Here is a 19,914-nt window from a genome sequence, read left to right as displayed (position 1 = left end):
CTTGAAAAGTACTTGCTGTAAATGGATGAGCACTGAGGGTCTTGAAGTTTTACAGGCTGTCTCACAAATAAATAACTATAGAGTAAAATATATTCATAATAGTACATAAAACTGGAAAGTAAAAGTAATCTAAAAGTTATAGAGCATTAGGTACAAGGAGGGCTATTAAGATAGCTGAATATATTCAGGGAAAGATGAAGTAGCAAGATAAAAAGCAAGAGGCAGAATATTTCAGATAATGTGGTAAGATAGAAAAATAAAGAACAAGTTGTCAAATCGAAGACATACATGGCCTTGATATGATAAAGATGCATAGTTTGTTAGACAGTTGAGTTCCTTAGATTTTATCTATTAAATAGTTTCATTGGGGTCCACCTGTTAAAAAGAGGATGTCTTGCAAAATCCAAGCCAGTCAAGGTGGGAACAGGATGAAGAGAGACAGATAGCGACACTGTGTTTGTAACAGGCACCCCTGCAGAAGTCTAGAGGAAAATTGAATCAAACTGGATCAAAATTCTGACAGCAGCCTTAGAATAAGTTCCCAGCAGTAAAGTCAGCTGTAAAGTAGCATTAATGGGCCAAAGATAAGGCCTGATTATGATTAAGAGATTTAATTAATGTGTTAAGAAAGAACACTGCTAATGATGCTTCACAAGCTTTCCATCAGACATACAGGTGCATCAGAAATCAAGCATTTATCTCTTATTTTGTTTCAGGTGGTTATACTGAAACATCTCTTTACCTATGAATTCTGATGCCTATCCCTAAGCAGTTGAGATCAGAAGTAGAATTAATTAATTACATTGTCTTGTTTGTGGTCTTTCTTGAATGTCTGTTGCTTCCTCTGAGAGCTTCTTGATGCCTCAAAAGTGTATTTCTTACTAATCATATGGCAGGATAATCATGTTTGTTAGTTTGATAGATGTTTAAGGGCATCTATGCCAGAGACGAAGATTTTGCTCTCTGTTAATGAGCAGTTGCAGTGTGGTTCACTGTTTGCAAAAGAGATTTTTGCAGCCTTGGGTGCCAGACATTTCAGGGTTTGCAGAATCAAATGCCTGTTGTTTAGAGTCAAGAGATCAAAACCAAGCTCTAATTATAATATGTAATATAGTGCATCACTTTTACCATGGTTTTATTCATAGAAAGATGTCTTGAAAACAAGATATTTATAGCAGAGTTTACTTATTGCTGGTTTACTCTTTAGCAAAAGTCAAAGTTTATTATAGGCTAGTTGGTTGGTTTGAAGACGGTTGACAGCACAAGCAAAGAATGACATTTTCCTGGCAGTTAGTCACGAGAAAAGCTGACAGCATTGGTGACATTGTACTGCGTTTAGAGCAACTAGGGAATATGTTTTGCAGGTCCCTGTGAGCAAAAGTAGCCTAAACATTTTAACTAAGTGTGGCATTATCATGCCAGTGGTGTGGGGACATGATAATGAGGAGGTAACTGTTGGCTAATTTTTTATTTTTCCTTTTTATGATATGAGTCAGACAGAACGTTTTCTACATGACAGATAACAAGGAAAAGACAAAAAAAAAAAAAGATTAAAAATAAATCATGTAGGAAATACGTGAATTACAGGTTGTAGCCAGAAATAGTCCTTTAAGTTGCTTTCAGTTTGGGAATGGTGTAATTTATTATGGATTGTTGTTCTACTGTGAGAGTTGGATGGAAATGTTTCAGGCAAGTTTTTGAAGAATGGAAGATCAGCATTAAAGAGCAGCAAAGCTGATAAGACAGACTTGCTTATAGTCAGCTTTGATAGCTGTTCTCTGGTACCACTAGGGGCTATCTCGGAGAACAAAAGAAAAAGTAAAACATTATGGATTGCTTCTTTTTGTATATAAGTTTATAAACTCATATTGGTTCATATACCAAGACTGCAGAAAATTTTCCTTTTTTTCAGCAAATTTTACACTGAGACACAGTTCTACTGGGTAAACACAGCAGACATTCCTGGTTATTTGATCCTATTGCAGAGGTTACTATGTCTAGTTGCACCTAGTTTGCCTGCATTAGTAGTAATACCCTCACTGAACATCGTTACTTGTGAAACATGTTGATGTTGATATTGTAGTGTGAGTTTGTATCACTACCCTAAATAGTACTACGTCCAGACTTAGTACATGTAGATCATATCTCCGTTATTCAATTAGCTTGAATGAAATGGGAACAACCTGTTGGTACATTCTAGCTAAAGGTGAGTAGGGGCCTTGACACTGGTTTCAGCTGAATCATGAGAAAATAAAAGGATGCTTCCATCTGATTGTTTTGAGAATCTGAACTGGCAAGAAATGATGACCCAGGAAATGCATCTTCACATTTCACTTAAAGAAATAAAAATAGATAGCTACAATGAAGATCCCTTAAAATTTCCCTTTAATTGAGGTTACACAACAGTGTGGTTTTGCGCAGGTTGAAGGTTGAAGAAATCAGGATTAAATCAACTAAGCCAAGTTCATGAGCTCCTTAGACTGAGGGAGGATCATGTCTTGAAGCTGAGCAGAGGAATTTTGTAAAGGAGAATAACAAGATTTCACTATGGAGAGATTTACTTATGGCAGCAGGTAGTTTTAGTGACAGGCTTGTCTACACTTTAAAGGGCCTTTTTGGTATGCTTATACCTGTAGGATATATTCGCAGCTTTTCTCTGTGGAGATGCAGTGTTTCTTTGCTAGCATAGTTTAAATGATGTCCTCAAATGGAAAAACCAGTATTGGTCCAAAGGGTATAACTGTTTCAGGTCCAGGGAACTGCTGGCTAGCAGTGCCATTTCACACAACACTTATATTGTCAAAACACTGATGTAGCCCAAATAGGCAGGTTTTGATTTTCAGTTTATGTTTGACAACTGATTGCAGAAACCCCATAGTTGTTGTATTCCATAATTCTGGAGTAAAATATGTTCATTTTAAAGGTAAATAATAATTTATTTGTAAAAGTCTAGTTTTATAAATGTATACCACAGGTTTCCTAAATGTATCCCTTCCCTTAGACAAATTAGTAGGTTATACAATCCAAATTAGCTCTCAAAAGAGAGCAATTTCATTTTGTCTAGATTATGCTTCTGTAAAATTCCCAACTACCTTGTTTGCAGTAAGGATATGCAAGTGTTGTTATGGAACACCTATTTGTCAGACCAACCCTGGAAAAATTAACATTTCACTCTAAAAATTCAAGTGAGCAGGCAGTGTCATTAAAATTAAATAGATTCTACTCATGCTTGAAGTTTAAACTGTGCATATTTTTTTCAGAAGTGCTAGAGTACAACTTCAATGTCCTGATAGAAAGGCTAGACTCAAACTCACCATCCTGCAGCTGTGTGCTAGCAACCACACAACTGTTTAATTTGAAATTATGAGTAATTATATTCTATTGGAGATGGGATACATTAATAAAATGTCTTAAAATAATGACAGCTAAAGCAGGATTATACATATTGCCACAAAAACCATGAAAGTTTAACTTCAATCAGATTTTCATGTCTTTGTGTCTAATGCAAACGCATGAACACTTGCCAGCACCTCAAACAGAAGTTTTAATCCTATTTGTTGTTACAGTTTGCGGGGGATGTTTTTTGGATTTGTTTTTTGTTTGTTTGTTTTCTGTTTGTTTTTTTTTTTGTTTATTTTTTTTTCCCAATGGATGTAAGCAATCTATTTTTCAGTTCAAGAATTTTAAAAGAAAAACTGTCTTGTTTATATAACTTCCAGTGCATCTGAGCAGGAAGCAAATAGAAACCATCTATTTTTATGGTAGCTTGATTCTACAGATTGTTCTGTCACTGCCAAGCGAAGACCAGGCTGAACATTTAATATAATTCAGATATTCTGAAAATGCACATTTCCTTCCTTCCACGAACATTAATATTGTCTTTTAAATTGTTTAAAGTGAATATTTTGAGTTTTGGAAATGCCAAAGTAGACATGCATGAAAAAGAACTTTTTGATGGAAGTGTCTGTGATGGATATGACAAAGGAAATAATTTGAAACTCTGAAGAGAATGAAATGGACTGGGATTAAACGCACATTTTGAATCTGCCACTAGAAAGCTTCAATACAGCAAAAATTGCTGCTATAAAGCTATTTGTTAATTCTGTTATATTGTCAGTATAGAAAAATATCTTTTTCTTCTTTAAAAATAAAATATGTCTTAAATATTATCTCATATATATTGATGAGCATCTGAATAAGTAGAATAGAAATATAATTCTGAACCAAAAAATTCTCTCTTGGACAATGAAAATATAAACTAGTAAATAGAAACTGCCTTAGCTGCAAAACCATTTTTTTCTGGTATAAAAAAAAAAGGTGTGACAAATAGTTTCATAAAAGCTTTTTTAAAATATACAGCTCTCATAATTAATAATGAAGACTGTTATCTACTTATTTCAATAAAGAAATTGAATGCAGCTGACCTTTCTGTTCTCTCTGCTGCATTATTAATGGTGTTGAAGAGATCACTAGGTTATTGTTCTAGCAGTATATATTTTGCTTAGTTGAGGTTTTGGTTTGCAAGTAATGCTGTTTGAAATGTTGCACTTGAGTAGATTATGTACTCAGCTGAGTACATAAAAAAAACTGTAAGGCTTTCTGATTTACAAATCCAGAATGTCAATATATTTCAGCTGTCCAGCTCCACCTTTAGGCATTTGGAGTACATACATAATCCATAGCCTACTCTTGATTACCCCATTGTCCTGGGTTTAGCAGTATCTAAATGGCAGACTTCATTCTCTGGCAAAACACCAGCATAAGGTGGACACAGCAGCTGAATCTGTCTTGAATCAGAACAATATCTGTATGTAATGACTAATGCAGATCTAGAAGGGTCGAGAGCACTCCCAGTTTGTGGTAACTTGTCCTTAAAAGCACTGGTCACCAGCTACCTGCAAAGAAGTCTGGCAGAAGTCCTAAAAACCTTAACCTTCTCCTTTTATTATCTCAGGTTGATTTATTGTTGAATACATATATAGGTTATTTTCTTTGTTTATTTTTTCTTTGTTGTTGCTGTATTTGGGTGTTTTTTTTTCCCAAAGTTCATCATACTTTCTGAAAGTTCACTGAAGCATCTGACATTTTTGAGTGCACTAATCTCTTTGTTCTATTCTTTATAAGTATATGTGGTTGAATTTCCTTGTCTCTCAGTTTGCATAATTTTAAAGTCTTTGTTAAGCCTTTGAATTGGGCAAAAAAAACCCTGGGTATTTCAGAATATCTGAGCAGGTCTAGTCTGAGATGCCTGCTCTTATAAATAATAAAGCTGTACCTTCTATCCAGTCAAGATTGATTCTTCTGTACTTACTGCATATTGGAATTTGTTTGGTTTTGGTGTGTTTTTTTTTTTCATGCAGATTTCAGAATAATTAAAACTTTACAATTTCTGTTAACCAAAGATACTGTACCGCTGTCATACAGACTGTTATGAGTGAGAAAGCTTGCTCCATATTATCACAGAATATGCTGTGTAGTAGAGCTTACACAGTAGAGTTTACACATGTGAAACTAGATGTTTTAACTCTAAAGTATCATCTGCACACTCTTACATTTCAGCTGAATATATGAAATCCCAAATCTACATCAATTCTCATTGGAGTGTATATCTTCTTCAAACAGTGTTGAAGGGGTTTTACTTCACCATTGATTGGCGCTCGGCAAAATTTATGTATGCAGGAAGTTTCTATGATGTCACTTGAAGCGCTTGATTGAAATGGAGTGTAATTTAAAAGATTTGCCAAGACAGCAAAAGCAAACTTCAGCAATTTATTTTGTGACAGATTGGTATGGTACATTTCATAAACTTTAAAAGCTTGAAATTATAGGGACAGCTTCCAGGTACAGTTGCATTATTTACATGAAATTGAGACAGCACTCTCAATGATTCAAAGCTTAAGCATAGTTTTGTTTTGGCTGGTGGAATAGGGAGTTTACTTCAAATACAGAATACAGAGAGCCTGGAGTTGTTAGCAGCAAAAAGTCCTCTTGCGTGCAAGCCAAAGCAGGTAAACATTCAACATCAAGGTATAATTGGTGACAGCCACATTCAGGCATTTATGTCATGAAAAGCTGGAAGACAATAATGCCATCTAGGCAGTACAACTATTATTATACATACAGATAGCCAGACTTTTTAATTAAGAAGTAGGTGATGAAATTCTTATATGGCCATTATCCCATTTTGCTGTCTCAGTAGAAACCTGGCTGTATTTACTTTTGTAACTGTTTCTCGCAGATTTGTTTTCTTTTTTGTTTTGTTTCCTGTTTAATTAATTTCAGCATGTGAATAATAGGTGGTCCTCCTCAAAATACATACAAAAAAAATAGATGAATCAGATTGTTTGCAATGGGTTTGTTTGTGGGATTGTATTTTCTGGGGTTTTGATTTTGGTGTTTTATTGTGGTTTTTTTTTTTGTGTCAAATCTTTAAATATTGACTGCCATATTTCATAATGTTCCACAATATAATGTTTTTCTTAGATAGCCATGTATTAAAAAAATCCTCGTGCAGTTGTATTTTAAACTGAATATGCTTGTTAATAACCATTTAGCTTAGAGTCTGCAGAAGTTAATAAATAAACCCACCAATCAGCATTTATTCTTTTCACAAGGCAAGGGAAATAAATATTTTTAAGGTTATGCTTTATAATATTTTTAACTCATTAAATAATTTTTAATGCAGATAATCAAATAGACCTTTATAAAAATCACTGGAGAACTTCAAATTCAGCAATACTGCTGGTCATTTAAGATCTTCAGTTAAATAACCATTTTCTGATTTATCTTTTCTTATCACATTAAAGTAACATGAAATATCTGTTAAAGCAAAGCTTGAAAAATATATCAGTGTGACATGAAGAGGAGTTACCCAGGTGTCTTGTAGTCTGAGAAACAGTCACTGGGTTTCTTGTGGGTCATAAAAGACACACACAGTCAAGCATAGCATGACATACACTTGGTCTTTGAAAGCTCATTTAATGACAGACTAGGTGAATGGCATGCAATACTAAGTTTTTCGTGGGGCAATGTAGTCACTGAGGGTGAAATTAGGTTTTAAGGAAGATTTAAGTGGTTTTGCACTGGTTCTCCTCACTTCAGTGATTTTTTTCAGCCTCAGAGTATAATTTGCAGGAATATCTGTAGATGTGATCCCTTCTGCTGCAGAAGTCCTGACTTGAGACAAGAGAGGTGCATTCTCTGCGTTGTTAGGTGTTTCCCTAAAAGTCTCCTTGAACAGCAGCTACTAATGCACCATAGTAGTGATATCCTGCTAGATAAATGAGAAACTAAAAGTGCTTGTTTTGTGTATCCAGTATTAAAGCTGTGTTCCCTTTGCTGTATGAATAAAATTTCTGCTCCTAAAGGGAAAGGAATTTTCCATTGCTACTTCATTGCAGAGTTGGATTAACTTCGAGAATAAAATAAATAGCTTCACAGCTCCGAAAAATGGGTTCTGCCCCTGGTGAATTAGAACTAGTGTTACATTGGGCAGAAAAGCAACATTTTAATGAATTGTCCACCCTCGGGCACCTCTTCCAGAGAAGACACCTGTGAATCTTTGCCAAATACTTATGTAGCTCAGTTTGGTTTATGCTGAATTACTTGGTTGGGTGAAGAAGACTATATGCTATCTTTTGCAATTCAAACCTTTGTAGAAGCCTGGTTTATAGCTGCCTGGAAGAACACTGGCTCAGTTTTCACAGTGGTTTCATTTCAGAGACAGTCTAATCTAATATCATTTTACTCTTAAATCAGGGAGAAAGTAATTCTGCAGACAAAGCTACAACAGCAATTTTTCTTTTACCCCCAAATTGCCTCAAAATGAGTCAGAGTATCTCTCAACTGTATGGTATCTTTTCAGTTAAATATACAATTAATTCAGTTTTAGTTTTAATTGTCTTTGCTGGTGGCAGAATTTATTTCAGTTAATTTAATTTGATCATTGCTATTTCAGACATTAATCAGCATCCTATTAAACCATCTCACAGATATTAATTATGCCCCAAAATAGCCCTGTGATGTACAGTCAGGGAAGAATTAATCCTCAAGGGATAGGAATTCCAGAATTTCCTTTGATATGGATTACAAAATTTCAATCAGTTTGGGTTTGGATTTCCAGAAATATTCAACTCTCAATTTTTGCCAGCTTGTGCAAACCAAGTCCAGTGGGGTGACTGAAATTCTGGGAACTAAAATCAGATTCCAACTGGAAAATGTGCAAGTATTTTCTTACACTGGCACTTCCCATCTCAACAAGTATTTTGTAGTCATTACAAAGAAAAGAGAATGAATTTTGACACTGCCTGGGAGCCACTAGAGTCAGACTACCTTCAGAGGCAACTATGATCTAAGTCAAGCTAACCAGGAGAGCAGAAATTATCTGGAGTAGCCAGATATTCCCATACCCATATCTATCTACCACAGAGCCCTGATCAGATCTTGCTATATTGTTTTCCTCGTTACTTTAGGCATGTTACTTTATTTTTGAAAATCAGGGACTGATTCTGTATGTGGACTGTGTTGGGATCCCTTCACTTGGGGCGAAATACCAGGTGACTCCTGCCATAGATACTTGCAATGTAAGGTGAGCAGGATCCTTCCGTTATTTTTTTTTTTTTTTATAACCATGGGCAAAATGATGATTTAGGATTTGTAATTATCCATTGCATTAAATAAGCTGATGATATATACAGCTTTCTCTTCCTGTGTACCATTACAGTTTTGCAATGGAGGTCTTCAATGAGTTTTAATTCTGGAATCAGAGCCATATTATTCCAGAAAATACCTCTGGGGAGCTTACTATGTCTTCATGTGATAAATGATATAGATGAGCCTTCTGACTATCTAATTTGATGAACTATTAAATGGTATCTTGCCTCTGGCATCCTCATCAGTCTTAGGTCCTTGTCATATTTAAGGTGGTGTTATAAAGATCATGCACCTAGAGAGCAAGTGAAGCTGGTGGGAGAGTTTGGAATATTTGAGTGTCCCTAGTTTATTCTAGCTGAATGTTCTCTCACCCACTCACCCTTTGCTGACAGAGTAATCATTGCACAGTGTGTGAGGCTTGTGAGCAGTTACTTTTTGCATTCTGCCGTCGCTGCTTTCTCTGTGTTAGTGTTTTATGGATTGTTAACTTTGGTTGAGCTGCTTTTGCAGTTCAGTGAGCGTTTATTTTCCTGCTACCTACTCTATATGGATGTGAACCACCATTGAATAGACACTGTTGAGTCTAAATGCTGTTTTGAAAATGTGGAGATGACTTTAAAATTAAGGAAACCTGATCTAAAGCTGGCAGTGATTTGAAGAACATCTTATGTGTGGTGTACAGGTTTTAGCTGGTTGTTTGAGTTAGCAATGGACTAGTGCAGTATTATGCTGCTACTTAGGCTGTTAATGCTCCTTACAGTATTGATCAGAACATGTAGTTGAGGGTTTCTGAGGAAATAACTTCAAATAAATGTTACAGCATTTTCTTGTAATTTGGAAGCCCTTTTCTATCACAAACAAGATAATTACCTTTTTTGTTTGTTTGTTTACCTCTTAGTTCTCGTCGCAAATGAAATGAGAATGTTGCAAACATTATGTCTGCCATTCAACAAAATCCTTCTGCATGAAATCACTGTTGCAGAAACCCTTGCTCAGATATGGTTTTATTCATTTCCTTGGAAAGTGCCTTGTTCTTTCCTGTCAGTGTACTAATGACATGTTTAGCAAAGGTCAGTGTCCTTCTGAGTCAATAATGTCATTTTAGTTTAGATCTAGATATCAGACCTGAAAAAAGGTTTGAAGAAAGTGTAATGAAATAATGAATTTCTGATTAAATTCTGAATTCAGTCAATTTACTCAGGTAAAATATTCTGAGAATTTTACCTATTGGCAAGTAAACTGGAAGTGACTTATACCTGAATACTGACCAGTATGGAAGAAAGTTCTGAAATCTGTAGTATTGCGGTCAAGAATTATTCTTGCCTGAATGAAACCTGTGACTTCTTTGGAGTAGTGGAATTTTTCTCCTCTGGCTGTTAAACAGTCCAAGATTTTACCTTTCATACAATAGCTGCAGCACTGTCACGTTCCAGTACTTCCAGCTTCAAGATTATTTTTTTTTTCTCTTTATAATGGAGTTTATACAAGAAAAAGGTGTAGTTCTTCATAGTTTGAGTGACAATGACTCAGAATTATTTTAATATCTGGCTGCAAGAAATTGTCTATCAGAGAATCATAGAACAGTTAGGGTTGGAAAGGACCTTAAGATCATCTAGTTCCAACCCCCCTGCCATAGGCAGGGACAATGATTATACAAATTGGAAAAAAAACCAAAACCAAAACAGAATCACACTTCTACCAGATAAAAGTCACATGTATCTCAGCAAAGGCTGAGACCTTGAAATGAGCAAATCCACAAGCATGCAGACTGCTTGAGATCTGGAATTAAAATTTTTGTTTCTCCTCTGAGAAGGCATATGCTGGTAGGAGACAGGTAATAGAAGTACCTTCATCAGGACTGTGGTTATTAGAGACAGATTTACCATACCACTTCTACTTGGACAAACTCGATGTCAAATGATGTTTTTCATTGCTAGTACAGTGAGAGTTAAATCAGACTTAGTGTAGAGAATATCTTCCTAGAGTAAAAATGTGGCATCAATATCAGAATAGTCAGAAAGAAATCTTTGAACTATGTATGCATGTGTGTGCATGTTTGATTATAGCTGTAATTACATATTTGACTATGCATGCTACTAGAGGCTGCTAGAGTTTTCCCTCAGGAACATACATTTTACAGTACTTATTAATTATTAGTCTGCTCTATCTAAAAGGAGTGATTCTGCTGTTTATCCAAGCTTTCTCTTTGCTGCTTAAACAAATGTTCATTGTGCTGTATCACAATTTGTCCATTCCTTCAGCTGTGTGTAATCTTCTGCAACATTTAATCCCTTTTCCATTACCACACAATCATCACCTCAGCAATTGAATTTGGTCTTCCTAGATGTTTATGCATATTGCTCATCTATATTCAAGGAAATATTCAAATGGCCTCGCATGTTTTCAAATCTCTTGGGGATGTCTGTCTAGAAGCTGTTCTCCCTGTGTGTCCCAAAAGAAGAATGCAGAGATGATGATGCTTAATTTAACATGTAATGAACTCCCATATTTCCTTCCACAAATAAAGGACTTGTTATTTTTTGTATTGTCTTTCAGATGCTTAGCTAGCATCTAGCTTGCTATACAAATGAATTTCAGAAGGCTCACTTTTCATCTGAGCTCTTTGGAAGGAGGAGAAAGTTATACCCTCTGATATTTTGTGCATACTCTCCAACATTCTATCTAAGGCCAGAGTTCCAGTCTGAGTTTACTTCTACTGTTTTTCTTAGCTTTCTGTGCCAAAGTGCAGTTATACAATAAAAAGGTCAGGAAAGTGAGAGTTTAAAAAATCTTACCAGTTTTATGGTGAATATTGGTTGCATAGCAATTCCTGATGGCTTGATTTTTTTTTTGCTGTCTTTCCTGATAGCAGTCATTCTCAGGAACCTATTTCACAGCTATGAGGTTTTACTTACTCCATATAAAGGCTGCAAATTCTCTGGGTAAAACAGCCATTAACATCTGAATATTCGTATTATCGTACTATTTTAGTAAATACAGTCCAGTTTCATCAAACTGGCTGGCTCAAAATATTAGCCAATACCCACTGTTTAAGAGTTCATATGCCTTCTTCCACAATCAGTATTTTCCTGCAATTTTAACATGAATATAATGTTCAGTTAAATAGAAAGAAGCCTGACATATCTATGTCAAATCTGTTTCTGTTTTCCATTATTTGTCCTCACTTCATAAGTTCTATTTTGAGCAGTCACATGATTTTATGATTTGAAGATTTATTATGTAATTAATTCTATGCAATTAAGTTGTTTAATTCCAGGAACCCCACATAAATTTGTGCTTCTTTATTATTTAATATAGTTGATCAGATGTTGGAAATGAGCACCTGTTAGCTGTTAGTCTTCCAGGTTCTTAAATATATTTGTTTGACATCATGCAAGTGATTAATGCCTCCGATATCAGTGGTGGTGTTTTCATGTGTAAAGTTCGTATTTGTGTATAAACACTGAAGGATTTAGCACCCATGCGATCTCTTTCAACACTTATAATGCAACACTATGCAAATGGAAATTTTGTATGAATAAAGAATAGACAGGATTTGAGTAGCCATTATATAATATCCTGGGATTTCAAAATATTCTGTACACAGACTACTATAAAATATTTAATCATGCAGCTGTCCTTGTAGATTTAGACAATATGATTAGCCTTTGCCATTCAGTCATATATTTAAGTTTTAGTTATAATGATAGTTTTGTTTGATGACTTGGAATCTAGATTTTGTATTAAAACAATAACAGCAATAAAAAAAAGAAAATGCCAACAACCTTAAAGGTAATTAACTAACTTCTAAGAAACACCAACATTATACAAGTTTAATCAGCCAAGAAATGAACACAGTTAATTAGCAGGGCTCTGTCTTTTGCAGTCTTCAGACTTGAATACATTATTAGGACAAAACTTCAGTTTGAAGAACAGATGGCTGGCACCACGGTGTTTAATTTTTATATGATAAAGTCCTGTATCATAGCTAATCTTTAGGTATACGGTTAGCTTCAGCTTCAATTAACTGTTGATGTACATATAGAGTTATTTGTTGACAAACAAAATACATGTTTACATACTTCCTGAGCTGGGAAAAGAGCACCTTGGCACTATCCCATCCTATGTGCCCTTTATGTACTTTCATGAATATCCATGGTTCTAAGTTTATATGTGTGCACACACAAATATATAAATATATACATGTGAATAGCATTACCCTGCTGAAACCAATGGCCACATTGTCTTCAGCTTCAATATAACAATGGTCTGAATCTATGTGCATTTTACTGCACCTTTTTGCATTATTTACAAGCCTTGAGCAATATGTATTATACAGCTTTTTCATTTACTAGATTGTTTTTCTATTTTAAGGAAGGTAATACATTTTTCTAGGATGAAATACATTATTTGGTAAAGAGTGCTAGTGGAAATTAGACTAAACGTTCCATTAATAGCCTGACAAATTCAGTCAGAAATTAATCCATTGTGAATTAATTCAAAGAGAAGCTGAAATATAACTGATGCTAACAGTGATACTATATTCTGTGTCTTTATATCATATTTAAACACACTAACTTCACAAATAAAAAGCACTTCAATAAATGCTCTCTGTCTTGAGAAATAGATGGTTTGTGAAACACCTGGAATTTCTTGGATTTGACAGCTGGAGCGAAGGAGGATTTTTTATATGTGGTTAACCTAAAATATGTATGTGTTGAGTATCAGAGGATGAACTAGGAAGCGGCTCCCAATTCCATCAGTTTCTTATTTCTTCCTTCGATTTTTTCTTTCTTTTTCTTTTTTTTTTTTTAGTGATTTCAGACAAGTTTTCTTATGCCACTTTCTGCATGTCTAAGCTGGAAACAGTATATTTCTTCCCTTTGAAAAAAACGTTTTGAGACATGCAAGTAAAAAATGCTATGTAAGAGTTTTGGATTATTATGGTAATTTAAGAGATAATGAATGTCATCTTACAAAATAACTTGGGAACTGTTACATGGAATACTAAATGTTTTTTAACTTCTTGAGTTTGAATTGCTGTTTGGTTTCTGAGCCTAGACTGGTGCTTCATTTGAGACTTCTTTTGAAATCATTTCCACCTGTTTAAGCAGTTTTGACTTTGCTGCAGACATGGCACAATAGTTGCATTATAGTGAGTAGACTGCTTGTCAAATGTAAAACCTAGATTTGAATTTCCTTACATCTTGCTGCTAAAGCTGTTCAGCTCTCTATCAATTGGATAATTTCCTGTCATGCAAATGGCAGTTGACATGTCTGCCAATCAGTTCTGTTCCTACTTATTTCCAAATTTAAGAAATCAGATTCCGTTTCAGGCACTATTTTAGGAGAATGAATTATTTAATGAAATAATAAAAAGCAAATCTTGTTTTGTACAGTTTCCATTTTCACTGCTTCTGTAACAATTCACAAGTTCTCTGAATACTGGATATGGTGTTGAACTGAAACACACCTGCGCTATAACATCTAGTACCCTTGTGAACATCAGCAAGAGCAGACTTTTTCCATGAACACATGGAAACTATTTGGAGATATGTATCATTTAAGTGCCACCACTCCGGATTTCAGGTGTTTACCCCACCTCCTACATACTGCACCTAGTTGCAGGAATATCTCCTCTGCCCCTTTCTCCTTAGGCTGTCCTGATTACAGCCAATAAATAGATGTGTATGCAGTCCCTGTTGCAATATTTAGACCAAATTAAAAACCTAGTTTTGGTTCTGCAATCCTGAGATGAATTGCAGTCCGAGATAGATTTTCAGATATGCTCATTTCATAATTCTGAAGGGAAACATTCTGCTAGCACAGTTTTGCAATGATACATCTTACTTGCAAAGCTACATCTTACTCTGACTTAGTTCTAACACATTTTATAAGTAGATGAAAGGCAAGCTGACCGCTTAGACTTATATGAAGAAAAAAACCCAAAAGGTTAAAGGTTATGACATCATTTTCCATTAAGAGCATTTACAATTAACTTTGTTCATATGGATTTAATTGTGAAATCCTTAGTGGTTGTAATGAACTAGCTTTAGTCACATTAAGGTGAGCTGTTCTCAAAAAGAAATAATAAAAAATCAGCTCAATTTCTGCAAAAAGCATTGTTATATCGTAAAAGAGAGGAAATGTAAAATATACAAAGATTTGATAACTGCCATTAAAAGAAAAAATAAAGTTACTAATAATCACAGGTTTGTTCATTAAAGGGTCATCATGACAAGCTGAAGAAGAATATTTAAGGCTGCAGTAGTCAGACTGGCAACTTTATTTGCTATTACTGCACTGGTTTCATAATATGTACTACAGTATTTTTGTGGTTGTTTTTTTGTTGTTTTTTTGTCAAAGATGACTGAAACCTTTTCTGGGACTTACAGGGAAGAAAGAGAGAGATTTAACATCAGTAAATGGACCTGCACCATCTTGTTGAACAACAGAGGAAATACATTAAAAAGCTTAAATTATTGCTTAATGAGGAACACTGACACTCCTGACAAAAGACATAGAAGATTCCACCCTGATTATGTTTCAAAAAACATTGCTATCACTTTGCGCTGCAAACTCTTTATAATGCAGCAAAACTGTTCTTTTTGAAAGTAGTGTGAAATTCAATGGGAAATTAACTTTTTTTAGTCTTCTTATTGTTTATTGCTTCTAGGGGTAAGAAGACTGGACATGATATAGATTTTTTGATCACCAATCCAGGACCAAGAGAAGATGATGAACTTCTGCATAAAGTTGTTGGCTTATGGAAAAAACAGGTATGAGCTAAATAACATTTGGCCAAAGAGGAAATATTCTAACACCATCAATTTAAGCTTACGCAGTGCTTAAAGAATGTTGACTCCTTTTTACAGATGACTGCAATATTTTGAAATTGGATAGTGCTCTATTTGATTATTGATAACGATGATCTAGGTGCATCCTCCAGCTCTGAATGCTAAAGTTGAAGTTTATATGAGTAGTACTTCGCACACATTCTGTTGTATTTTACTCTAGGACTATGCAGCTAGCCAGAGGTAAGAAATCAAGCTAGGTGGAGTTTTGAGTGTCACCGAAAACTGTTCTTATACTTTAGATAAAAATGTATTTATTTAATTTCTCATTGAGATGGGAGTAGGTTCTCCCATCTCAATGTAGGAACTGGTAGGAACTACTTCAGGGAGCTCCAGGTTTAAGTGTAGTGGATTTAGGTGATGTCATGATGTGAGGTGAGCAAGTCTGAAAGCTTAGGTACCAAATCCCTGGAATTCTAGCTTCCTTTCAGCCCACAGACCAGCATTTTTCCTGGCTTCCTTTGGAATATTGTGAAAACTGACATAGTCTTCCACGATGTCTGAGTTTGGAAGAATGCACACTTTTCACAGAGGAATTGTTCATCTAAGAGGACTTGGTATTTTTTTCTATTCAGCTTTCTTCAGTTTCAAGCAGCTCTAAAGTCGGAGGAGTCTGAATTATAACAGATGCCTGTACTGCAAAATATTGCTGGTCAGAAATATAGCATCTTGGGAAGAATTAGCTTTTGTTTCTTCTTCTACCTTTCTAGCCAGCTAAGATATTTTTCAACATTTACTACCTGTATTGCTCAAAGGAATTGAGTACATTTCAACAAGTAGGAGGCCAACACTTTTGAGGTAAATTACCAAACACTCCACTGCTAAGTCAGCTTTTAGTGCAGATAGCCTGGAAATAATGCTTTTGAATTGATTCTTGAAATCTGTACTTTACTTAATGTGCAATGGGTTAACACAGGGAAGACATCCAACCAGACAAAAGCTTAGCTGACTGTAGAAAGTGACCTGTTTCAAGGTAATCAAAATCTTTCAACTGGCTTTAATGGAAGGGCTTCAAACTTCTTTTATCCTGGTAAGATCTATTGACTGAATTTCTCTTTCTTCAGTTGGCTTTTTGTCTTTGAAATGTTAACAGATTATTATTAATTTTTTAGATTTCTGTGACTTCCATCCTAATTCTCTACAGCAAGTGTATGTATTGAAGTAGATTGCTAGCAGGTATATTTTATCATGCTCCAATGAAATGCAATGAAGCTGTGACAGTTAATGAGTGCTGAGGAGCTACTCTATTTTTATCTTTTATTATTTATGTAAAGCTTCTTTCTCAGTCATTCTACTCCCTTTATTCTGAGAAAAGTTGCATTTTTTTCTTGGAAGCTGTTCTTTTACCTTCTTAAGCAGACTTGAATCTCTAGAAACCCATGTGTGGGTGCTCCAAAAATCATGTTTCTTATACACAGCAGAAAGGAAAAGTGACAACAGGCTGAGAATAGAGCCTGTCCTGAGTGCGGCCTTTTATTCCTTCTCCCATTTCATCATACTCCAGTCACATGAATTAGAATGGTGGCTATGATCTGGCAACTGCTGAAGCTTTTGAGATCACTCAGAACTGCTTTCATTAAATGGAACTGAAAGAAAATAAGTAGAAAATAAATCATTCTTGATGATTTTTTAAAGATAAAATTTAGCAGAAACGAGTTCAGGGAGAGTATGGGAAATCAAGGGTGACCAAGGGTTTGATGAAAAGGTTAGGATTCATTTAGAAATCCCAGCATGACAAAAATGTCAGAAGGGGAGGTGCACAATGGCCATAGAAACCAAACCCAAACAAGCTGGGAATTGTTTAAAGGTATGGACACATATTTCCTGTGTTCTGTTTGTCCTCCAGAATTTTTATGGCTTATATACTGCTAGCTATACTGCTTCTCTGCTGTGGCAGTTGTAATATACAGGCTTTTACTGGTACTACTAAAAAGTAAGCTGCCAGCAAAATCAAAATGCAAAAAAGAAAGACATGAATTACACTCCACTTTCTTTTTATTACCTTTGATTTCTAAGGGGGAGGGGAAGGCAGACAAAAACCCTCAAATCTAAAGCACTTTAATACTTTTTGACAGTAAACCTGTAGTCTTTTCCACAGCTTTCCCCTTTTGTGCTACTGCTTCAAAGCCCAGATTCATCAAAGAACATCACTGAGGTCACAATGTTGACTTCCTTTCAGCAGCTCTTAGTGAAGGATTCTGCGTTGTTTAGCTTCTAAACTACAGACCTCAGTCTTATTTAAATAGTATAAAAAGGCCTTTCTCCTAGTTGAAAAGTTTAATGTAATAAGATCCTTCCATTGAAAGCTGCTGAAAACTAAGATTAAATCAACACCATCATGTTCTTTGATACAGCATCACCAGCAATAAAATCGGCCAAGGAACAGATAGTACAAAGTCACCATTAAGCTTCTCAAAGTAGAGCATCAAAATGGAAAAGCTGCAATGTAGTACACAGGTTATGGTTTGAATCATTCCAAAAACCTTCTTAGAGAAACTAAGAGATGACTCCTGTGGGTTAGAGCTTGGAAGTCTGAGGGCAAACAGGCTGAGCCATCTGTGTTGATGCAGCTTCATTCACATACTGTATGAAGACATTTTAATTTTTTTGTTTAAAAACCTATATAGCTATATTGAGCTCTGTTCCTGTTGTTACTTTTAACAAAGGAAGAGATACCATTGCTAATGGCATTTCTGCACTTTTCATTTGCTCCTTTTGTATTCATGTAATTATAATGTTGCATTTTTCTTATGGCTTTTAGGAAAATGAAGAATGTAGATGCCTGCCTGTGTACGCTTATTGCAGTGTATTAGTGGTATGGTTTAGACTCTATTATTCACCCTTACTGAGGTGAACAGCTCAGGAAGGGGAAGTTTTGATGTCCCATTAAGGTGGATGGTGAGGAACAAGTAACTGGTCTCACTTCTCATTGCAGGAAACATTTTTTTGGAAATGGGGTTCACAGAATAGCAACACTTTCCTTATTGAGTGACAGCTGGATATTAGCAGCAACAAAACCTATTTACAAGACAAGATACAGAAATTGTTAAGAGGCTGGAGCAAAGAGCTTATTTTTTTTCAGATGAATGCTCTGCCCATAAGGGTGGAGAGCTCCTTTATGAACATGTATTGATTGTATCACATCTCACCTTTTGACTCAATGTGTTATTAAACTTTTTTTTTTTTTTTTTTGATTTTTTTTTTTCATTCTGGCTTATCTTCAGCAGGGGCTGAGGACACTCTTACCTAAAATAGACTATTGCATGGTTGTTAGAGCACTGGACATGAAAGAACTTGGCTTAAATTTCTTTAGGCAGAAGATGGGTTGAATCTGATTGTCCTGCTTGTGAGGTTATTGCATAAAGTAGGCAGAAGTGTTCCATTTCCTGCTCTGTTTTAAGTGAAGATCCAGGCAGCAGTGGCATTTCTTATAGCATTTGATCTTTCTGGTCTGTATTGTACATCTGTATGTAGGAAAGTATGCATGTATGTATTTCTGTTTGTCTTGTTCACTGGTGCAAATGCTCATGCCACAGAGAGGGAAACATCATTCCTGGACTCCGGTGCTTGTCTGTCCATTGCTGTCAAAATCAGGTGGTTCAGGACATGCCCAGAATTAGACCATTCTGACATACAGGGAACTTGAAAATGCAAAAGGGCTTAAGGCAGCTGCATGATTCTGCAAGAGCTGCAAAGTTTTGTATTGCTGATCAATCCTTTGATGCCATTTGCTAATGATCTCTCTCCCTGTCTGCTCAGGAAGAGGAATCCCTCCATTCCTCAGGCCTGACTGCTCCCAGGTGTCTGTTCCTTGAGCTGTTCCACTTTATAGAATTCAGTATGTATCACCTAGGTAGAGATGTTTCCAAACTAACATGCCTACGTCCTATTTTGGATTAGCTATAGGAATTTAATTAAAAAAAAAAAAAAAACAGAAGGAAATGAAGAGCAGCAACATATATCCATTTCAGAAGATCATACTGGATTAGATTTTCAGGTGGTATAAAATGTTCCTATTTAGCTTTAAGATAATTAATACAGCTACCAAGAGTTTTCAATAATGACAGCTTGCAACATTAAAAATAGGATAGGATTTCATTTAATTAAAAGAGACAATGCTAATAACCATATTTGGATTTATTTTTCAGGTATTATATTTATATTTTTCAAAAAAATCACACTTCAGTTTGATCATGGATTCACTCCAATATCAATGGTATTGATGTGTCAGCAGTCTATTTAACTAAAAGCCCATAATACTATAAAAAAAAGGAAAAATGGTAGTGGGTATTAACATAACTGCCCTAAACCCATACATCTGGTTTTGATGGTGTTGTAAATTTGAGAAATGAAAATACCTACATTTTAAAACTTGATTGTGTAAACAATGTCTACAGCACTTTATGGT

The 19,914-nt window shown here is 35.3% G+C and overlaps 1 protein-coding gene across 2 annotated transcripts in view; it reads left to right on the top strand.

The window, feature by feature from the left end:
- DNTT (DNA nucleotidylexotransferase) overlaps positions 1–19,914 on the top strand; it is a 92,336-nt gene that overhangs the window by 41,657 nt on the left and 30,765 nt on the right. For both annotated transcript variants that reach the window (XM_061459094.1, XM_061459093.1), the window contains one exon: positions 15,329–15,431. In XM_061459094.1, coding sequence (XP_061315078.1) covers positions 15,329–15,431 — 103 coding nt within the window. The remainder of the gene's footprint in view (positions 1–15,328; positions 15,432–19,914) is intronic.

The sequence above is a fragment of the Pezoporus flaviventris genome, unplaced genomic scaffold (genome assembly GCF_033815535.1).
Source record: "Pezoporus flaviventris isolate CSIRO_AGI_PZ_B2104156 unplaced genomic scaffold, CSIRO_AGI_Pfla_v1 ptg000029l, whole genome shotgun sequence".
Taxonomy (NCBI): domain Eukaryota; kingdom Metazoa; phylum Chordata; class Aves; order Psittaciformes; family Psittacidae; genus Pezoporus; species Pezoporus flaviventris.
Note: the sequence above shows the minus strand (reverse complement) of the source record. Positions and strands in the feature narration are given on the sequence as shown.